Here is an 18,893-nt window from a genome sequence, read left to right on the forward strand (position 1 = left end):
GGATGGATATATGGGTGGAAGAAGTAGTCAGTTTGCATGGAATGTACAACAAAAACATGCTGCATGAGTATGGGAGATGAGATGATGATTGGGGTGTAAAATGGGATACGGTTGCGACTCTATATTTCTTCCAGGCGTCTTTTACGTACATACTTTGGTATCTTGTACATATCTTTAATCTAATTTAAGCTCGTCAAAGCAAACAGACGTATAATCAGGAGGATAAAATGTAATCAGTGCAAGGACATCTTTCAACGATCTAATTGTCGAAAGGACTGAGGGGGTGGCAGGAAAGGATATAATTAGGAGTGTACATTGAATTACTTTAATGAATAAAGTACATGAAAAAACTATATGATTTTGTCTTCTGAAATTTTGATTTTAATGCCTATTTCATTCATTTGACTTGTTAAGAAACAGTGAAAATCTGACAACTTTAAAAAACTTAGAATTACTTATAAAACTTTGTAGGTAGTCATCAGTTCGAATTCGAATCACTTTAAATACAAATTCTTTTACAGTCAAGTTCTGAATAAATTAGTCAAAACACGACACGCACTAATACACATATGTACACTGAGTGAGAAGAACAGTTGTTCAAGACTGCGCGTAGCAAATTTTTGTCCGACGACGATGACAACAACGAGGTACAAAAACATGAACGAATTGTCAGAGCAGGACACACACATCACATCATGTAACTTCACTTGTTGGGTTCTTCTATTAGGGCAATAGCCAAGTCTGTCATTTTTGGATATTTAACTTTCTTTCTGTCAAGTTCTTCCTGCGCCCAAAGAACAAATTTTAATAAGTAAGCTAATTTTGATACGGAAGAGTCTTTGTTCTCCTGGCCTAGGAACGCTGTATTGAGTTCACTTGCAACTTTTTGACGATGAGAGAGGGCCAATAAGTCGCCAAAAGGGGAAATTTCAGCATCCTCAAATGCAAGTAGGGCCAAAGTCCTGCGAAATTATACAAAAATGCGTATGAAATTTTTGACACTATGAAATTAAAAATTTCATAACGTTTACAAACCTCTCCAACTCTTCTAAAACTTCCGTATTCTCTTCCCCCTGATCTGCCAAATTTTCCTGTGCAAATTTCAGTGCTGCATCGATATTTTTCGCTCGTATTAACTCAATCAAATGCTGCTGTTGGAGATGAAAGTACAAGTATCGATTATCGTCTAAAAGTTGAGGTTGATATGCGTTAATCATGTGGATCGCTTTCTGAATTTCCCCTTCTTGAATTTTTTCCAGTATCTTGATGCGTTTATCCAGCGTTTTCAAATCTACGCCAGGCTCAGTTCCTATTGAGATATTAAATTGATTATTTTCCAAAATTCCAAGATGATCCTTTGCATTGTCCTTTAATAATGCTGTCAACAACATAAACTCTACTTACCGGACTCGATTTGAAACTTTTCCGCAGCATCTTTGAATCCTGTCATATTTTAAATATTATCTTAATAGTACCAATATTTACGTTGCTTTATGATGACACCAAAAACTAACCTTCCGTGACCAAGTAATTCATAATGAGTTTGTTCACTTCGGACCGTGGAACTTGCAACGATTCGATCTTATCCATCCATTTCTCTTTCGATGAGGCAATATCATCCTTCGGTCCTTTGGATGATGTTTCCACTGGGGCTGTAGACATGATCAAGTTTTCGAGAAGGTCGTCGTTTTGCAGGTCTCGCAGCTGTAGGGAAATATTTAGCAGCAAAATCATCAGTATGTTATAATCAATCAATCCGAATTTAAATGAATTAATACTCCTGCGTAACTTTTAGGAAATGTCAAAAAATCAATATTTTTACTCACCCTTCGAAACAGGAGTAAATATCGTGCCCAAACCGACCCAATTTTGAAATTGTATTAAAAATCCAAAACAAGTTTTCTTTCTCTAAAATATTCAAGTCTACTTTCTCCAGAATTTAGTAAATTTACGCACAAAATTTGACCACCTTTCACCTTGTTTTGGTTTTGCAAAGTCAGCTTTTGTATGGTGCTTGCTTGCTGATCATCTGCCTTGACTTTCCTCGCTCTGCACACGAACTAACCACCACCACCACCACTGCCAAAAGGTTCATGCCAAAGTGCCCAACTTTCCCTTCCGTTCACTGTGATTTTTAGCATTCGCTGCTAAAAAAAGGTTGTTGTTCGTCAATTCAATAATTCGTATTATTGTGTGGGGCCGGGCCGGGTGTATCAGTCTCGATTTGCCATTTACCAAAATATATAAGAATCACAACAGCAGCAGAAGCAAAGAGGTTGATTGAACAAGGGGACTTTTAACAAGTGAGTATAATCTTATTTTTGTTATTTTGTAAATGCTGTTTGTATTTCTTTTTGGCAACAAAGCACTGAGCAGATTCATTTGCTTGGAGAATTAGAAGTGGCAAGGTTTTTTTTTTCTTTCAAGGAGACATTCATTTCATTTTGTGTGAGATTGGTAGATAAATTGGTGCGCATTATTTTGCCTGTCGATATTGCGAGGAAATTTTTGGGTAAGTGCATAAATCGGTTTGTATTGAAGTTTACAAAATTTGAGTCAGAAATCTGGGGAAAGTTGGTCAATTTTAGACAAAACACGAAAATATTTTGAGACAGCATTTTAATGCACATCAGCTTAAAAAATTCATTAGTGGCATTCGAATATTACATATTCATGATTTTTTAAAAATTTTCATACAAATTAGGTGCTTGGCTTCTCTAGGTTTCAGTATTGCATTTGGTCATCATTTTCCTACTAGACAAAACATGTTGCATATTATTATTTTGATTATAAATATTATTATGCACTTTAGAAATGCTGAATTTTCATAACAGAAAGTTTGAGCCATTCATACATATTTGTTTTACAAACAACACATGCATATTTGTAATATATGTATGCGGAAAACCACAATAATTAATTTTTAGCTGTGGTTTGTTTGTTTCCGTGTTATTTCGTACAGCAGAATCGTTCACTGATTCTCCCCGTGTTCATAAATAAGCCTAGGAGAAAGTTAAGCTCATTGCGAGCTACAATAGACCCCGAGAGTCTCACATTGTAATTGGATTTCCTTTTCGGGAAGCCATACAAAATTGGGTATTGTAGTTAATTGACAGTTTCATTCAATTATATTGAATCAAATTATTATGATTTAATGAATGGGTGGTGGTTGCACAAAGCAAAGGTGGTTAGCTATCTATGTATGACCAAAAACCACCTTATGGTTGATGGCGATCGTTGATTCTTTGATAAACTATACGCATCATCTTGATACTGGTCTTTAATAAATAGCATCCATCTTCCTAGTACGTTACATAAGAAGTAGTGCATTTTGTGCGGTTAACAGATCCCATGTAGCAGTAGTCGGAATTCATGAATGCGTTCAGAAAATGCAGGAAGTGAAACTAACTAAGAAGTAAAGCCATTGTACTTTACTTGCTGCACAAGCCAACTAAAAACAAGATTTTTGAAGCAAGTTCTACTAGCAAAGCAAGCTTGTCACTCGGTTCATCTCCGACCGAGTCGAAGTCAAGCCCATCTCAGATCTCTGCATCTTTGACTGCATGCATGCATTTCAAAATCTGTTTTAAGATACCAATAGCACCACTTTACAACTATACATATTTAGAAATCACAGCGATCTTCGTCTTCATTCTTGACTATCCCAAGAGTTGGGTTGGTTTATAGTGAAACTGATCGGTACAAGTTGTATTGCTGCTCATCTTCTTTTTCATCCTCGTTAGTTGCAGTCCAATGTTACACAAACTATGGCTTGTGAAGTGTAGTCATGCTAATGTAATGGTCCTCTTAATAAGCTTAATAGAATATTATTGAGTTGTGGTGTTTTGAGTGATGCGATTATTCAGCAGTTTCCGTTTTGCTAATCATCCAAGTTAAGCGTTATTGTGCTCGGCATTGTAATAGTCGGCAGGAATGCAACAAGTTGAAGTTGGGTAATCAAACATAGCAAAGTTGAATATTGTAGATTGTGCATAATAAATGAGTCACAGGAATATTACATTTGAGTCGAAATACTTCATACATACGCAGTTTGACTGACTTATCAATTTTGCACATGACGTGTATTTTGAAGTGTAATGTAATAAAGTTTGACTAATTTATGTATCAACAGGAATTTTTTGAACGTGACTAGAACAAAGATACGGAAAGTGTTGAAGCCTTCATTTTTGTGTGGATTCGACAACTGTATAATATCTTGATTGGCTTCTTTACGATATTCGGACAATTTTTCAAGTAGCACAGTCAAGCAAGATTCACGACAAGATGGTGATTAAAGTGTACTACTCGGAAATCTCGGCACATAAAGAGGTAGTTATCTTAAGCGAATCTCTTGTATGATTTCTAATTGCATGTTACTTAAACTTCAGGTTAAAAAGCGTCAGCAAAAAGTTATGATGATTCTGGAAAGTAAGTCAAAGGCTAGATTTCATAATATAATATGCAATATTAAATTTGATTGGTTGAAATAGGCAAACAAATTCCGTATGAAGCTATCGACATCACAGAAGCAGGTGGGTGAAATTTTTAAATTTGACCCAGAATAATCTCGAGTGTCATGCAAAATACAAATGTTAAGAAATCGTCAATAAGTTAATATTTTTTTTTAATTTACAGGCAGAGAAAGCGATAAAGATTTCATGCTAACAAATGGAAAAGCAAAAGAGGGATCCAAAGTTCTTAGTCCACAAGTCTTTAATGAAGAAACTTACTGCGGAGTGAGTAGAAATATAACTTTACTCCAAGTGTAAATTCCTCATTGTTTCTAATTTGTCACTTTCTCTTCCTCCCTCTCACTATATAGGACTATGACGACTTTGAACTCGCTAATGAAAATGATGAACTGGAGAAATTCCTCAACGTCGAGAAAAGACCAAGTATTGTACGAAATGGGAGTCAGAATGGTACCGCAGCCATCAATGGCACCTCTAGAGAAAGTTCTGCTGAAAAGCAGGTCGTTGTCGAGGAGAAAGTTGTAGAGGAACTATCTTCTGCAGAAGTTGCATCATCAAATCCCGTACCGACTGAGGAAGAATCACCTGCCCTAGAGACAGACGCCCCTCCTCAAGAATCTCATACCGACGGGGGCGACGAGGAGGAGGAAATGTCCACTTCCGAACCTGTTCCACAGCCTCCAGCGGAAGAAAGTCTGGACAACATACAGCCAGATCCCGAGGTGGAAGAAGAGGAAGAAGAATTGGAGGATTAAGTTTATTCGAAACACATAAAAAATCTTCACATTTACACCAAATTAATCACAATTAGGCTATTGTCGAGCAAAAGCATTTCAACTACCAATTACTCTTAAAATGTATATTATTAGAAGGCAAATTATACCTTAATATGCCCTCTTATGCATGCAATGCTACTTCCGTTCATCGATTTTTGAAAGACGTTGGCCTACCATGGTTTGATGGTTGGTGAATATTTATTATTGTTATAATTATGAAAGCTATTATTGGTTGATGGATCGATTTGGTTCTGCTCACCTACATATTTACATACACATAGCGTGTAAAACATGATTCGTGTACTTGTCGAATTTATACACAACACAAGTTAAGTATGTTGTTCATTGAATAAGATATTTTGTTCACTACTTTATCAGTTATCCATCCAAACTTTACGTAATGTACCTCTTCCAACGATTGATTTGTATTGTTTTTCATTGACAAATTTGTAAAATGTAATAATTCGCTCACTAGATTGTAATGGAATAGCAAACAGAATGTAGGAAAAGTGTTGAAAATTTCAATTGCTTTGATAATTGAGCTTTAAACGTGAAATATTTATCATGTAACATTTAATACTCTATAATTTTTAGTCATTTAATGTGAATTCGACAAAATCACAGAAAAATATACATATACTTAACGATTACTCAACAAGTTCATGCAATTTTAATAATCCTAAAACTTTACTATCCAAAAAAGCTTAAAGTGAAAGTACTTTTTTGTCAATGCAATAGCAGAGAGTGAACGAAATGACTGCTGTCAAAAAATTTCCGCTAATATTATTTATGAAAATCGATGCAATTGGTACAATAATAAAATCATGTCTGATGTTTATTCAAGTTTCTTCAAGGGATCCATGTTACAAACATTGAAACATTGCCTGAATAAAGCTGTCTTAAATAAAATTTATAAGTTTGATTACAAATAACATCAACGTGATGATAGATTATTTACTCATAATATGTAGAAGATCATATTGTTAACATATAAGACGGTACACTTAAAAGAATGGCAATCACAGGAACAAGAGTAACAATGATAAGTACATCATGCATTTATAGTATCACATATAATAACTAGCGAATTTTCTAATAAGTCTCAATTTTCAACTCAATGTATACACGAGTTGTAATGACTATGAATTTGAAGTCTTTCTAATATTTAACAAGAACTCCACAATGTAAAATTATCAAAACTGCAAAGAGAGTAGCAAACAAGTACATATGATAAATACAAACATAAATTTATAAATATTTCACTGAGTAATTCCAGAACAAGAATAAATAGATGCAGGAGATTGTCAGTTTCAAGGTTTGTTTCACATAGAGATGTTTTAAATATAAAGACATGCACCATCTGGTAAGAGAGCAGATGTTTTTCATTGTTGTACACATTTATAAACGTCAGATAGAAGAATTTATAAGCCGATAGTGGATGTATGTAGATTGTATTAAATACTACAAGTAATCATGCAAATGTTCAGTCGACATCAATATTTCTTCAAATTCTCCCCTTCATTGCATCATATTTGAGAACAATATTTAGTCTGTCCCGAAATATCTTCGTCCAAAATGAGTGGGGCTCACGGGGTGAATTTCAGATGTCAGAATTTTCATCTAGAAAATAAATTTCCAAACATAATATCAGGTTGGCAAATGCAGACAAATGAACTGAACTTTTATGTATGTGGTACTCACGTTGGGAAAAGTAGTTAGCACGCTTCCCACAGCGTGTGGGGTGCAAAACAAGTTGGCCAGAATGATATTATCTTCTGGGACATGATGTTCCTTGAGAACGTTGACCGATTTGATTACGGTGTTTCCAGTGGACATGATCGGGTACCTGAAAATAACAGTCGTTCTGTTATCACAGACAGTTGCATGAGATTTGTAACACAATTCTAAATTCTTTCATACATCAAAATCACTTTGCGTTTGCTGATGTCGTCGGGAAATCGAGCATAAACGACGTGGGCTTCATGTGTATCTGCATCACTTTCAACCAAAATTTTTCCAATTCTGATGGATCTGCAACAGCTATAAAATCCAAACATTTATTATTAGCATTATTCACTCTTATATAAATATTTTCCAAAAATCCATTATTTGCTCAATTATTATACGATCTTACTCTCGTAATCCAGCCTCCATGCTTTCTCCAGATCTGACGATACTCACTCCACAATTTCCTCGTTCGTATTTCAAGCCATCATACGTTGCCCCCGTAGGCGTCACAACTTGGTGCGGCTGGAACGGAAGTAAGTTGAGAGATTCCTCAATGACCAGTCTAATCAGACGATCCGCATAAAACCTGTAATTAATAGGAATAAATTAAATTAAATATTAGTTCCAATACACTTTCCATTGTTTCCATTCCTTACTTGAAGTCACTTCTTGAAGTGTTCTTATCCCTGATGATGGTCTGAAGTTCTTTAATTTGATCCGAAACTGGTAAAATCTTAAAGTTGCTTCCAAATTCATTCTCTTTGGGAACGTATATGATTGGTCCCGGAGGTGGAGTGGTCGCACTTAAATTCTTCCTTGAAGGTGGTCGTACCGGTACAGGATGCGGCTTTTCGTCGGCCGTAATTTTCACCATTTTTTGAGAGTTTGGAAATGTGGATGGAGCCACGCAAGAGGACGGAATTGGACTTGGTGGATTCGAGTGGTTAGAATGGGCGTTGTTATGATGTTGGTAATGAGACGAATTGTTTTCAGGAATTCCAACTGGTGCAGATTGTTCTTGACCGTGGTGGCTGGTCCCTGTCCCATTACATCCAGGTTCAACCTTCATGTTTTCTTTTGCTTTCCCCAATTCTACCATTTTCTTGACGGTCTTCTCAGGAGATTCGACTTCTATCATGTACTTAACCTAGTACATATTATAAACAAGCAAGCATATTAAATACACTTCCACTTACAACTCAATTAACAGTAAAATAAAATGAAAATGTTGCTCACTCAGTACTCACTATTCACGTTACGATTGATTATTCCTATGTAAGCGACCTTCAATCTAAAAATACAGTAAATCAAATTAATTATTTAACCCAAAATCGGTTGATTTTGCCTTGATAAAATTGATTTTTCTGATGAGTAATTACGTAAAAACTTACGAAAATAAATAATAATCTACTCCGTCATATTAATAAGAACAAGTGTGAAGTGCAATTGCCATCCAAAAATCAGATCAAAGATGGTCTCCCCTCCTGGACGAATCTTCTTTCCTTACGTCATTTAGTGTCCACTTCTTCCAGCCATTAAACTCCTTAACTTAAAATTAGCTACACTTCTTTAATTATAATCCAGTCAAATCATTGGACAACTTTGCTGGTGCACGAACAGGAACGGAATTGCGTGCAAGTGTCACGTTTCGTATTCGTATAATCACAAAAGCCAGCAGCCTCCGCTAAAAAACACTTGACTCCTTCCCGGGAGAGGAAGGAAAATTGCAAAAAACTACAAAAACTAACGAGTATTATGATCCTTTTTAACAACAGCAGGAAATTGTTGTTAGTGAGATGGTCAGTGCCACCGGTGGGGGTGGGCCATCTCCACCCCCTTCTCAGACCTATTTCCATCCTCCCACCAAAGCTAAATGCCTCCCAGCCGCCGGTAGATCGGAAAAGCAAGGTAAGGATCAGCTGTTTATTGTCGGCACTTGGTTAACTCTTCCTTCAGTCCCATTTTTTTGTAGTCGTTAAATTTAATTTATTATAACTAATTAATTATCAGTTACGAATTGTGAACGAAGGCAAGATTAAATGATCAGCTGGTCATAGTAAATTACTATCAGTAATGCAATTTTTGTCGTTTCATGGCGTTGAAGTTTCGCAATTTTGTTAGAGAAAGCTGCAAAAACATTACCAAAACAAAGTTTGTGCAGTGCTGTTTCTAATTACCATAATTAAAATTATTCTTAATCTCTTCTTATTAATGGGTAACAATGGACGAACAAGTAGAACCCGTCGACGTCGTAGAGATGCTGTAACTGGTTGTGTCCGTCCAGTCAGATTGGATTTGAAGCCGGAATTTGTTACAATTTTAAAATGGATGTGGAATTTACAAAAAGGGTTGAAACGAGATGAGAAAAATACTCGAAGATTATTTGAGAAGGGTGCAATTTCACCGGCAGAATTTGTCACAAACGGTGGTGAAAGTTATCGTGGAGTAGCAGCATGCAGACGAATCCATAAAAATGACACAATTCTCTATGTTCCTGAGGAATTATTGATAACGTCACGCCATTTTACAACAGATATTGAAATTGTGGATGGATTATCTATTCATGAAAAATTCGTCGTATTCTTAATTTTTGAACTGGAGAAAGGCGACGCATCCCACTTTCTCCCATATTTGCAAACATTACCCAGCATTGCAGACTTTCACTCCCATCCATCAAATCTTGCTAGCGATAATGTTATCTGTAATAGTTTACCATTTGAGATTAAGATAGCTTTACTGGATCAGAAACATCTAGTGGAAGTAGCATTTCAGAAAATTGAAGGGGTTTTCAATTCCAAGTATCCGGAGAAAGTTTTAAACTTTTCATATTTCCAATGGGTCTGGTTAATTGTGAATACGAGAACCGTGTTTTATCAGTCTGTGAGCAGTGGTGACAAAGAAATGGCATTAGCACCATTTTTGGACTTGATTAATCATTCTCCAACGCCAAACACTAGCGTCGAATTTATTGATAATGAGAGAGAAGGACGAGGGTATTTAATCAAAGCGGAGAAAACAATAGAAATTGGGGATCAAATTTATATAAGTTATGGATCACATCCAAATTTCAAGTTGTGGGTGGATTACGGCTTTCTTCCCTACGAGCATAATCCGGAAGATTTTGTCCCAGCAGATTTTGACCATTTGTGCGACAACTATTCCCCACTTTCACTTGTGAAAAGAGACTTGAGAAAGAAAGCGATCGTAGAAAAATATTGTCTAGATCAAGAATTGAACTTTATGTGTGATGACGTCTCACCAAACGTTGCCTTGTTGATCGGGCTTTCTCTTTGGGATCCGACAGTGGAAAAACATTTCGGATTTCAGACTGATTTGCATTTAGACACCGAATTGAAAGAAGGAGTTGTAAAATTGATTAATTTTATGCTGCAAGAATATAATGACTCTTTTAATAAAATGGAAAATATATTGTTGGACAAGAGTGAAAGTGAAACCAGTGAGAATAAAGAGAAAGTTATTAGAACAAGTGCCTTTAAAGTGACAAATTCTTACCTATCGCAATCTATCCAGCTCTTAGCGAGGTTAAAAAACTGTTTTTTGCCAGATAATGATTACGGGTTATCTTTGTCAGATCATATTGGTGCCCCCGACCCGGAACTGCTTTCACCCGGGGAACACTTCCCTTGCGAGGGAAGGGATCAAGCTACCTGATGGGGCCAAGGAAGTCAAGTCTAGTCAGATGCTCAAAGCCATGTTGACCCATTTGTGGCCCAAGGTGACATAATTAGTTGACAATTTGTCATGATGAGAATTATACTGCTCTTGTTGGAACGGTTTTTTTAATACACGTTTTTGTACTTGCAGGACGAGCCAGAAATGAGGCAACGGGTTGTTGTCGCGTTAGGATTACTTGTAGGAGCTAAAGTTTTAAATGTCTGTGTTCCATATTTATTTAAACTTGGAGTGGATAATCTCGGTCCGGTTGCTGACTTTACGAGTACTGTTGACACAGTGTCTTCATTCACATTTGCAGTCCTTGTTGGTTGTAAGTATTGAAAGTTTTTTAATGGAAAGCATTATATATACATATGCATGCAATATAATATTCGCTTTTAATATACATACTTATAGATTATTATTAACTTTTTGTTGTTTAGACGGGCTTGCGAGAGCTGGAGCGGCCGGGTTTAATGAGTTGCGAAATGCTGTATTTGCAAAAGTAGCTCAAAGGAGTATTCGTAAAATTGCTAAAAATGTTTTTACTCATTTGCACAATTTAGATTTATCATTTCATCTCAGTCGTCAAACTGGGGCTTTGTCAAAAGTAAGTAAGTATTTATTGTCGAGTAGTTTAATTAAGTGGAGAAAGTACAGAATATTTATTTGGAGCATTTATATTTTCAGACTATTGATCGTGGGTCGAGAGGCATTAATTTTGTTTTGACGGCCATGGTTTTCAACATTGCTCCGACCATTTTTGAATTGGGTTTAGTGTCTCTAGTGTTGGTACATACGTTTAACTATAATATTTATATATTTGCATTCCATATGTCAAACGAATTTGAGCATGTCCAATTACTCTTTATTTCAGGGTTACAAATTTGGTGCAGAATTTGCGTACGTGTCGCTTGGATGTGTGGGGACATACGCTGCTTACACATTAGCAGTGACGCAATGGAGAACAAAATTTAGAGTGGACATGAATAGAGCCGAAAACGAGTCTGGAAATGTGGCCGTCGATTCTTTATTGAATTATGAAACTGTTAAATATTTCAACAATGAACAGTATGAAGCACAAAGATATGACCAAATTTTACAAAAGTTTGAAAAGGCGTCCCTTAAAACAAGTACATCTTTGGCAACCCTTAATTTTGGTCAGAATGCAATTTTTAGCGTAGCTTTGAGCGCAATAATGTTAATGGCTGCTAAACAAATAGCACAAGGTACGAGTATTTAATTGTTGTCGCCATTTTAAATTAGTTTAACCTAATTGAGACTACAATTTCATCAAAATTTTCAGGAAATATGACCGTTGGTGATTTAGTTATGGTCAATGGCCTCCTTTTTCAACTCAGTGTTCCACTTGGATTCCTTGGCTCGGTGTATCGCGAAGTTAGACAGGCAATGATTGACATGACCACGTTATTCGCTTTGTTATCTGTACAAACAAAAATAGAGGTAAGAATTTATAAGTTGCATGCAAAACTGTTAGATAATACGTACTAAATTATACGGTATATATTTTTGCAATTTCAGTCCAAGTACAATGCACCCATGCTTGCAGTTGATAGAACTAATTCTGCAATTGAATTTCAAAATGTGACCTTCGGATATAACTCGTATACAAATATTTTGAATAATTTGAGTTTTAAAATTGAACCTGGAAAGAAAATTGCTCTAGTGGGAGGATCAGGCTCTGGGTAATTACCAGTCTACCAAGCACTCATTAAAGTAAAATGATGTGCACTAATTTTGTTTGTTTTTTAGTAAAACTACACTCATTAGGCTGTTGTATCGATTTTTCGAACCCCAGCATGGTCAAATTATAATCGGCGGACAAAAAATTAGTGATGTAGATTTAGATTCACTTAGAAAAACTATTGCTGTTGTACCTCAGGTAATTATAAATAGATCAACTAAATATTTATGTTGACATCTGAAAATATTTTAATTTACAAGTCGTGTTTTAATATTATACAGGACTGTGTTCTCTTCCACGACACTATATTTTATAATTTGCAATATGGAAATCTAAATGCATCAGAAGAAGAGGTCATTGCAGCTGCAAAAATGGCAAACCTGCACGACGCAATTACAAAATGGAAAAACGGATATCAAACCCAGGTCGGAGAAAGAGGGTTAAAATTAAGTGGAGGAGAAAAGCAGAGAGTCGCCATTGCGAGATCCATCTTAAAAGGTACACCAATCCTCGTCTTTGACGAGGCGACATCATCTTTAGACTCAATTACTGAACAGGTAACTCAATCTTGACTCCTCAGAGATTATGCATATAATTAACTCATTTGCATTTAAATGAATGCCAAATTATCCAATGTGTAGAGTATTTTGGGCGCCTTGAAGACCGCCTCTCAAGGAAAAACATCAGTTTGGATTGCTCACCGCTTGTCAACCGTGATGGATGCAGATGAAATATTTGTTTTAGACGGTGGTAAAATCGTTGACAGAGGATCTCACGATCAACTACTAACAAAAAATTCTCCTCTCTACCAAAGACTGTGGAGCTCACAGCATCAACAAAACTCAAACAGTAAACCTGCTAGCTCTTAACATTTTAATCGATTTTAGGTATCGATTTTAATGTTAATTATCTTTATTCACCAAAAAGTCAACTTATAATTTAATGTATCAAATGTAAGATTATTGACAATAAGGCTGAAACTTAAAACTTGCCCTATGATGAATGCAGCCTAAAATTATACGACAAAAGTTATTGCATTAATGCAGAAAATGCAGTAAAGTGCAGCATGTCGTTGAGCCAAGTTTATGTCCGCCAGGTGTAAAATAAGGAATGCATGTGAACCAAATGAGAATTATTTTATGTCCCCTGCAGTAGAATAAACTTTTATTACAACTCTCATATCAAACCCAACTCTATTCTTTATCGCATCCTTGACATAACCCTGTTCTAGTTGGTTGGGTAGGTGAGTGATGCCTACTGAATATGTAACCAACCTACCTCAACAAGTCAAGCAATCTGTTACCAGGTAGCTGTGATCCTTGCAATCGATTTGCCCATTTAATTTTTACCATGTTACATAACGTACTTATATATACTTACTCGCTCTGTAATTGAGGTAATTGGGGCATGGCGTTATAGCATCAATCTTTTTTAGTAGCCAGCAATTTGGACAGTGTTATATAGGTGTTACCTACCTACAAATATTTCAGATGACAGTCACCCTGCCTCAGAAATTCTACCAATGCTGAGAATTTCAAATCAGCAGACAGACGAGATGCCAAAGTTTCCCCACCTCAAATTACACAACCAACCACCTCGCACAACACAGAAAATAAAAATTGGATAACATTGCATTTCATGATAAAGGACATGACTACGGAATTCTCGCCTAGCTTAAAGTTTTATTGGCCTACAAAGTGTTACATGGGCAGAATAACGGACTGAACATGTCAAATACATATCAGACATACCCCACGATTCAAACCTGCTTCACTTTCTCTCACTCTAGGATTCCATGTACATATCTGCCGACCATGGTCGTCGTACGTAACACAGAGCTTTCTCCCAACTTTCTCCTCTCCGTCCCTCATAATAATCTGGGTCTGTAGAGTGACACATAGTTAAGTAATCCTTATCTAACGTAAGTAAAGGAGCAACGAACGCTCGTTATCGATCCTTGATAACTACGAGTAACTTGATTTATTTATATACCCGGGAACTGAGGAGAGAGTGAGTGAGTGAGTCTGTCTGGCCCTGCCTCAATCTGGCCGACTTCCTGGTTACTGCTTTCCCCGAAATAATATTATCATCACCACTTGTATGAGCTCCTCTTTCTCTTTAAGCTACATTAAATTTTGATGTATTGCTATTTAATACCATTTATTTTCAAGTCGGGGATTGCCAATTACGAAAATTGTTTACTACATACAACAAACAAAGACGCAGCTTATTTTATGGATGGAAGGAAGTCAGTAGTCATGATGCAGGTGAGTGGTTGTGCTTTGAGGGATAACTTTCTTCCTAAGAGATTAATTAAATCAGATAAAAGATCCCGTCCTACCCTCATCATGTCAGTTTTAAGTAGCTTTCTTCCTTCATTAGTGAAACTTTGGGGCTTATGGTTGTTTGTTATGTATGTATTTTCAACTTTTCTTCATACGATCCGCTCTCAAATATAAACATTTTAAACGACCTGAACCGGAACTTAGTTTTATGTATTTATGAGGATGAAGCGAGGAAATGTACACATGCAAAAAAAAAAATTCGCAAACAAAGTCGTCTCGCCAGGGATTAAGGGAGGAGGGTTTGCTGACATGCATCTAGCCATCATCATATATCCAATTATAGTGTAATGGGTACTCTCGTGAAATATTAAGCTAGCCGTTCATCTAAATTATCTGCCTACCTGGACATGTAGACCATTTAACTATCTCGGTACTGACCTGTCCCAACCGTAGATTAGATTGTTGTGTCTGTGGTCAGTTACACAAAATAATCCGGAATTACCAAAGTCTGCGAATATTTTATGTATATCATACATATGCTTTCAATGGAATCTGCTGAGTAGTATATGGAACGACGATAGCACGATTCTAAATGAATTGGACTTTTATAATTTATGCAGAAAGCAAATATAAGGGGAGAAACGCAGTCTGGCAAACAAACTCTGTATTTACATACTCCATCCACAACCGAAACAAGCTAAACTGCATAAACGTACATACATTTAAAACCATTCATTTATTTCACTCGACTGAAAAATTCAGAGATAGGGAAACCACGAGAAGAATGAAATGAAGTATTGCATTCATATCCAGTCCACCCATTTGTCCTCAATCCAAACCAAACCAAGAACAAACAACTGCATTGTATTGTTACTATTATTATTGCAAATAACACACCTACATGTCTCCATCCCCCACATTTTATGTCCTTACCTACCAGAATATCATGCATGCCAGTTGTGGGCATAAATATGTAATATCGACGAGACCAGTAATATTAGCAATTACATACGACTCTACTAATAATACGGCTCCCGTTACTGCCACGACTTGAGCCGAAGACCAGCCAGACTGGCGATATAGATTTTTGCCAACTGCGAGAACCTACCCCAACAACGAAACTGGCTAGTCGACCAGTCGTCCTCCTTCCCATTTTACCACCACCACCACGCCAAACGCCACCATATATAACCACTTATATAACGTCGTCCCATTGTTCGCGTTACGCAAGGCAAAAGTTGGAGAAAGCACGCTCTCCCCTCTTTCTCTCTGCCTCTTTTATTCTTCCAATTTCGACTTTGATGATCGTGCAATCTTCTCGATGCAGAATTCCCACAGTAATAATGAAGGCCCTGCTGAAATGCGAAATAACGGCTACATACTAAACTATCTAGGTATTTAATGGGCATGCTTGCATGTGTCTCATGCAAGCGTGTGGGTGGCATTTCTAATTAATTCCCCTCAACCGGAATAAACTCACGTAATGAATGTCAATTTCACCATTATGTAAATAAATTACTCCCAATTTAAAGTGATTGTCGTTCCCGTCGATTGTAAACAACAAATGTTTTCTTCAAAGTTAAAGTGGAAGGGGGAAATCCAAAGAAATTAATTTAAAGTGTTTTCAGATTCATTCGTTAGTCAACCTTCTTGTAATCATCGTGTATATTTGCATCCATTCCATCACCATCCTTGCCTGCGCACTGGAGAAAGCTGGAGGAAGAAGACACAAATATGTATGGATGGATGTTGTAAGTATTACATATACACGAAGCAAGATTAGGCACTAACCTACCCAATTCAATTTCGAGTATACCACTCCAGTCTACCAGGCTGCTACTCCTTCCAGAGTTTATTCCAGGTCGTCGTTCTCATTTCCAGCAGAACTACGACTCTCAACATGGAGTTGAGGCAGGCTCATATTTTATTTATGTAAGACCAAGAAAAAGAAGAAGATGCAAGATGGATGGAGAGCAAAGTTATGATTAAGTCTGCACATTTTATTTCCTAGCATAAAACGGCTTTAAATATAAAACAAGTGCATATTGCAGCATGAAGTGAAGTGCATTACATACTGAAACCATTGTTGCAGTTCTGAATGTTGTGTGCATATAATAATGCATGCAATAAGCTTTTTTTATTGTTCTTCACCATATTCATTGACTGATTAGACAATGGATTATGTACAATATTATTACAGGGTGAAACCCTATAATAATAGGACAGACAGACGAATTTGTCCGTCTGTCTGTACGTAAGATAACGGGAGAACGGATCGAGATTATCGAGAGCGGTTTGCGGCATCATACATTTGACCCCAGGGGGGATCCTATCAACTTTTGGGGTCAATCGGACCACCCCCCTCGAGGTCAGGGGGTGTGGTCACATATTTTCAGGGGAATTACTGGTTTCACCCTATTGCTGCATTTCATTGCCTACGGTTTATTGAGGACGATCTACACGAATCTTGGGGCAACTCGTGTCTATGTATGCATACAAATACAAGCATTGTTTAAGTTTTGTCTTTGTTTCCTGTGAATAGAGACTTATATAAGAGGACAAGATTTCTTTTACAACTTTTTCTATTATCTAACACGCATATTGCATAAATATTGTAGACAAATAACAAATATAGGAAGAGAGGGATCCGTAGTTTCTCTGAATCAATAATTGCTACATATTTGATTCCATTATATAAGTGTGTATATTTGCAATGTGCATCCACCGGTACTTGAACTGCAAAATGTAACTGGTCTTCCATCACATGTTGTGTAAATGTAAATCACGCTTTATATAATGGGAACATAAGAGAGTTCAAATGTTTAAACTATGAAATGCATTGTCCAGTACAATGGAGTTATATAACACTTTGCTTGCGTGTTGACTTCCCTCGCGAAATAATACAATAAACACGGCCTGCTTTTTTTAAACTCATACATACCGAGAACACCTGTCAACTTTGTGTTGGCTTACTGATCGACAAGCTACTAAAATACAATACCTCACACTAGATCAGGAAGAGACGATGAGTGGTCAATGAAGCGAAATGCATGCACAAAGCATGTCCCACAACGTGATCTTTCAGACAACAAATGCTGTTCAGTATGTGATGTGAGGTATTTGCAGTCTTACAGATAAGTCACTCTTTTCGATAAACAATACAAACTGGTGACCGGACACATGTATTCTTCACGTGCTACCCAAGTGTTTTGTAGTCCCATTACTTACTTATAATCCATCTGCAACAAAAAATGCTGCCTCTACAATTACTGTCTTTATGCCACATTCATTTTGTATGCATTTTTATACTCGAGCATTATTGCAGTGTTGACTTTGACACATCGATTTTATACTCTCACAACTTGATTTAGGTTCAATTAGCTTGTTTTTTAGTCAATTGGTGGGAATGGGCTCTACCAGGAATTTACCGTTTTTTACCCAAACTGCGTATATTCATAGATATCCATCCATAGTACATATGTACCCATGCCAAAATTATCCAAACGTGCATATGTACTAACTTATCTCCCCACATCATCCATTAGATTGATTGATGGGAGATGATGATGATAGCTTCTAAGCTCTATTTCGAACCATGCGATGTAGATACATAAATAGTTGACAAAGTAGTATCTGTATGTTCAGCGGAAAGTAGGTCACCCTCACAACAGGTCGTTGCACCTTTAGCGTTGTATACGCCACAACTTACAACTCCCATCCATAACCCTATCTAACATCAATCAATACAGCGAGACATATCGTAGACAAACTATATACGATATATTCGCAAGTTGCGAATCGCAACCGCAAAACCCGAAGAGAATTCATTGTGATATACTCGCAACTACACTAAATGCGAATTGAAAGGTAAATACAAGTCCATCCATCCATCCATCCATTCATCCATTAGTGGATAAGGTGGATTCACAAGGAGTTAAGAGCAGCTCTGTTGGGAAAGGTTTGGGTTGCATTCACCGTATATTGCAAATATATTTTATTCGCACTCTCTATGGTGTTGGCATGTTGGATATGCTGTTGAGGCAGGTCAGGAGCCACAAATATAGTAAGAAGTGGCGTATTACTTTCTGCAAATTCGCCGTTCGTGACACATATATTTACATGACTCTCGGCAGCGTTATTTATGTTAACCTAAATCCTTACGCGTTGTGCCCATCTGTAAAAAAAGTATGATTTGGACAATGAATCTCTTCTCTTTTTAACCACCGTGAGTGAATTGAGAAGTTCCCCTTTT

General features: G+C 36.8%; 4 protein-coding genes and 1 long non-coding RNA gene across 8 annotated transcripts in view; 2 read left to right on the forward strand and 3 right to left on the reverse strand.

The window, feature by feature from the left end:
* Positions 1 to 355: 355 nt before the first annotated feature.
* LOC110853837 (glucose-induced degradation protein 8 homolog) lies at positions 356 to 2,017 on the reverse strand. Its single transcript, XM_022102179.2, has 5 exons — positions 1,827 to 2,017; positions 1,515 to 1,704; positions 1,405 to 1,443; positions 1,036 to 1,309; positions 356 to 962 (listed from the first exon to the last, which is right to left on the reverse strand). The coding sequence occupies exons 2-5, from the start codon at positions 1,660 to 1,662 to the stop codon at positions 704 to 706; spliced, it is 720 nt and encodes a 239-aa protein (XP_021957871.1). The 5' UTR covers positions 1,663 to 1,704; positions 1,827 to 2,017; the 3' UTR covers positions 356 to 703.
* A 150-nt stretch (positions 2,018 to 2,167) lies between these two features.
* Positions 2,168 to 6,161, forward strand: LOC110853780 (SH3 domain-binding glutamic acid-rich protein homolog). Of its 3 annotated transcripts, none has more exons than XM_022102113.2 (6): positions 2,168 to 2,303; positions 4,133 to 4,329; positions 4,389 to 4,428; positions 4,491 to 4,532; positions 4,636 to 4,736; positions 4,823 to 6,161. In XM_022102113.2, the coding sequence occupies exons 2-6, from the start codon at positions 4,285 to 4,287 to the stop codon at positions 5,225 to 5,227; spliced, it is 633 nt and encodes a 210-aa protein (XP_021957805.1). In that variant the 5' UTR covers positions 2,168 to 2,303; positions 4,133 to 4,284; the 3' UTR covers positions 5,228 to 6,161. The 3 variants fall into 3 exon arrangements, with proteins under 3 accessions (XP_021957805.1, XP_021957806.1, XP_021957807.1); XM_022102114.2 differs by lacking the exon at positions 2,168 to 2,303 and adding an exon at positions 2,335 to 2,512; XM_022102115.2 differs by lacking the exon at positions 2,168 to 2,303 and adding an exon at positions 3,736 to 3,953.
* On the reverse strand, positions 6,060 to 8,509 carry LOC110853779 (uracil phosphoribosyltransferase homolog). Of its 2 annotated transcripts, none has more exons than XM_022102111.2 (7): positions 8,368 to 8,509; positions 8,224 to 8,267; positions 7,633 to 8,123; positions 7,383 to 7,562; positions 7,169 to 7,288; positions 6,950 to 7,094; positions 6,060 to 6,868 (listed from the first exon to the last, which is right to left on the reverse strand). In XM_022102111.2, exons 3-7 carry the CDS (start codon positions 8,112 to 8,114, stop codon positions 6,794 to 6,796), a joined length of 1,002 nt encoding a protein of 333 aa, XP_021957803.1. In that variant the 5' UTR covers positions 8,115 to 8,123; positions 8,224 to 8,267; positions 8,368 to 8,509; the 3' UTR covers positions 6,060 to 6,793. The 2 variants fall into 2 exon arrangements, with proteins under 2 accessions (XP_021957803.1, XP_021957802.1); XM_022102110.2 differs by having other exon boundaries at positions 8,213 to 8,267.
* Positions 8,510 to 8,696: 187 nt separating this feature from the next.
* Positions 8,697 to 13,535, forward strand: LOC110853778 (ATP-binding cassette sub-family B member 7, mitochondrial). Its single transcript, XM_022102109.2, has 11 exons — positions 8,697 to 8,884; positions 10,569 to 10,712; positions 10,802 to 10,982; positions 11,095 to 11,261; positions 11,342 to 11,443; positions 11,529 to 11,880; positions 11,958 to 12,115; positions 12,194 to 12,357; positions 12,425 to 12,554; positions 12,638 to 12,913; positions 12,998 to 13,535. The coding sequence occupies exons 1-11, from the start codon at positions 8,732 to 8,734 to the stop codon at positions 13,223 to 13,225; spliced, it is 2,055 nt and encodes a 684-aa protein (XP_021957801.1). The 5' UTR covers positions 8,697 to 8,731; the 3' UTR covers positions 13,226 to 13,535.
* The window catches only part of LOC110853781, a 35,567-nt gene continuing 28,339 nt past the window's right edge, over positions 11,666 to 18,893 (reverse strand). Inside the window, exon 5 of the long non-coding RNA XR_004835524.1 lies at positions 11,666 to 12,095. This is a non-coding gene — a long non-coding RNA (uncharacterized LOC110853781). The remainder of the gene's footprint in view (positions 12,096 to 18,893) is intronic.

This window comes from Folsomia candida, unplaced genomic scaffold (genome assembly GCF_002217175.1).
Source record: "Folsomia candida strain VU population unplaced genomic scaffold, ASM221717v1 Fcan01_Sc009, whole genome shotgun sequence".
Classification (NCBI taxonomy): domain Eukaryota; kingdom Metazoa; phylum Arthropoda; class Collembola; order Entomobryomorpha; family Isotomidae; genus Folsomia; species Folsomia candida.

Bases quoted from the DNA above. Each gene is read 5' to 3' on its own strand.
- LOC110853837 (XM_022102179.2), bottom strand. From the start codon at position 1,662: ATGTCTACAGCCCCAGTGGAAACATCATCCAAAGGACCGAAGGATGAT. The intron at 1,310-1,404 runs GTAAGTAGAGTT...ATATCTCAATAG, and splicing joins AAAGTTTCAAATCGAGTCCG to GAACTGAGCCTGGCGTAGAT. The intron at 963-1,035 runs GTTTGTAAACGT...ATAATTTCGCAG, and splicing joins GTTTTAGAAGAGTTGGAGAG to GACTTTGGCCCTACTTGCAT.
- LOC110853780 (XM_022102113.2), top strand. From the start codon at position 4,285: ATGGTGATTAAAGTGTACTACTCGGAAATCTCGGCACATAAAGAG. The intron at 4,330-4,388 runs GTAGTTATCTTA...CTTAAACTTCAG, and splicing joins AAATCTCGGCACATAAAGAG to GTTAAAAAGCGTCAGCAAAA. The intron at 4,533-4,635 runs GTGGGTGAAATT...TTTAATTTACAG, and splicing joins TATCGACATCACAGAAGCAG to GCAGAGAAAGCGATAAAGAT.
- LOC110853779 (XM_022102111.2), bottom strand. From the start codon at position 8,114: ATGATAGAAGTCGAATCTCCTGAGAAGACCGTCAAGAAAATGGTAGAA. The intron at 7,095-7,168 runs GTATGAAAGAAT...TGTTATTTTCAG, and splicing joins AAACGCAAAGTGATTTTGAT to GTACCCGATCATGTCCACTG. The intron at 6,869-6,949 runs GTGAGTACCACA...TTTATTTTCTAG, and splicing joins TGCTAACTACTTTTCCCAAC to ATGAAAATTCTGACATCTGA.
- LOC110853778 (XM_022102109.2), top strand. From the start codon at position 8,732: ATGATCCTTTTTAACAACAGCAGGAAATTGTTGTTAGTGAGATGGTCA. The intron at 8,885-10,568 runs GTAAGGATCAGC...TATCTTTGTCAG, and splicing joins CGGTAGATCGGAAAAGCAAG to ATCATATTGGTGCCCCCGAC. The intron at 11,881-11,957 runs GTACGAGTATTT...CAAAATTTTCAG, and splicing joins TGCTAAACAAATAGCACAAG to GAAATATGACCGTTGGTGAT.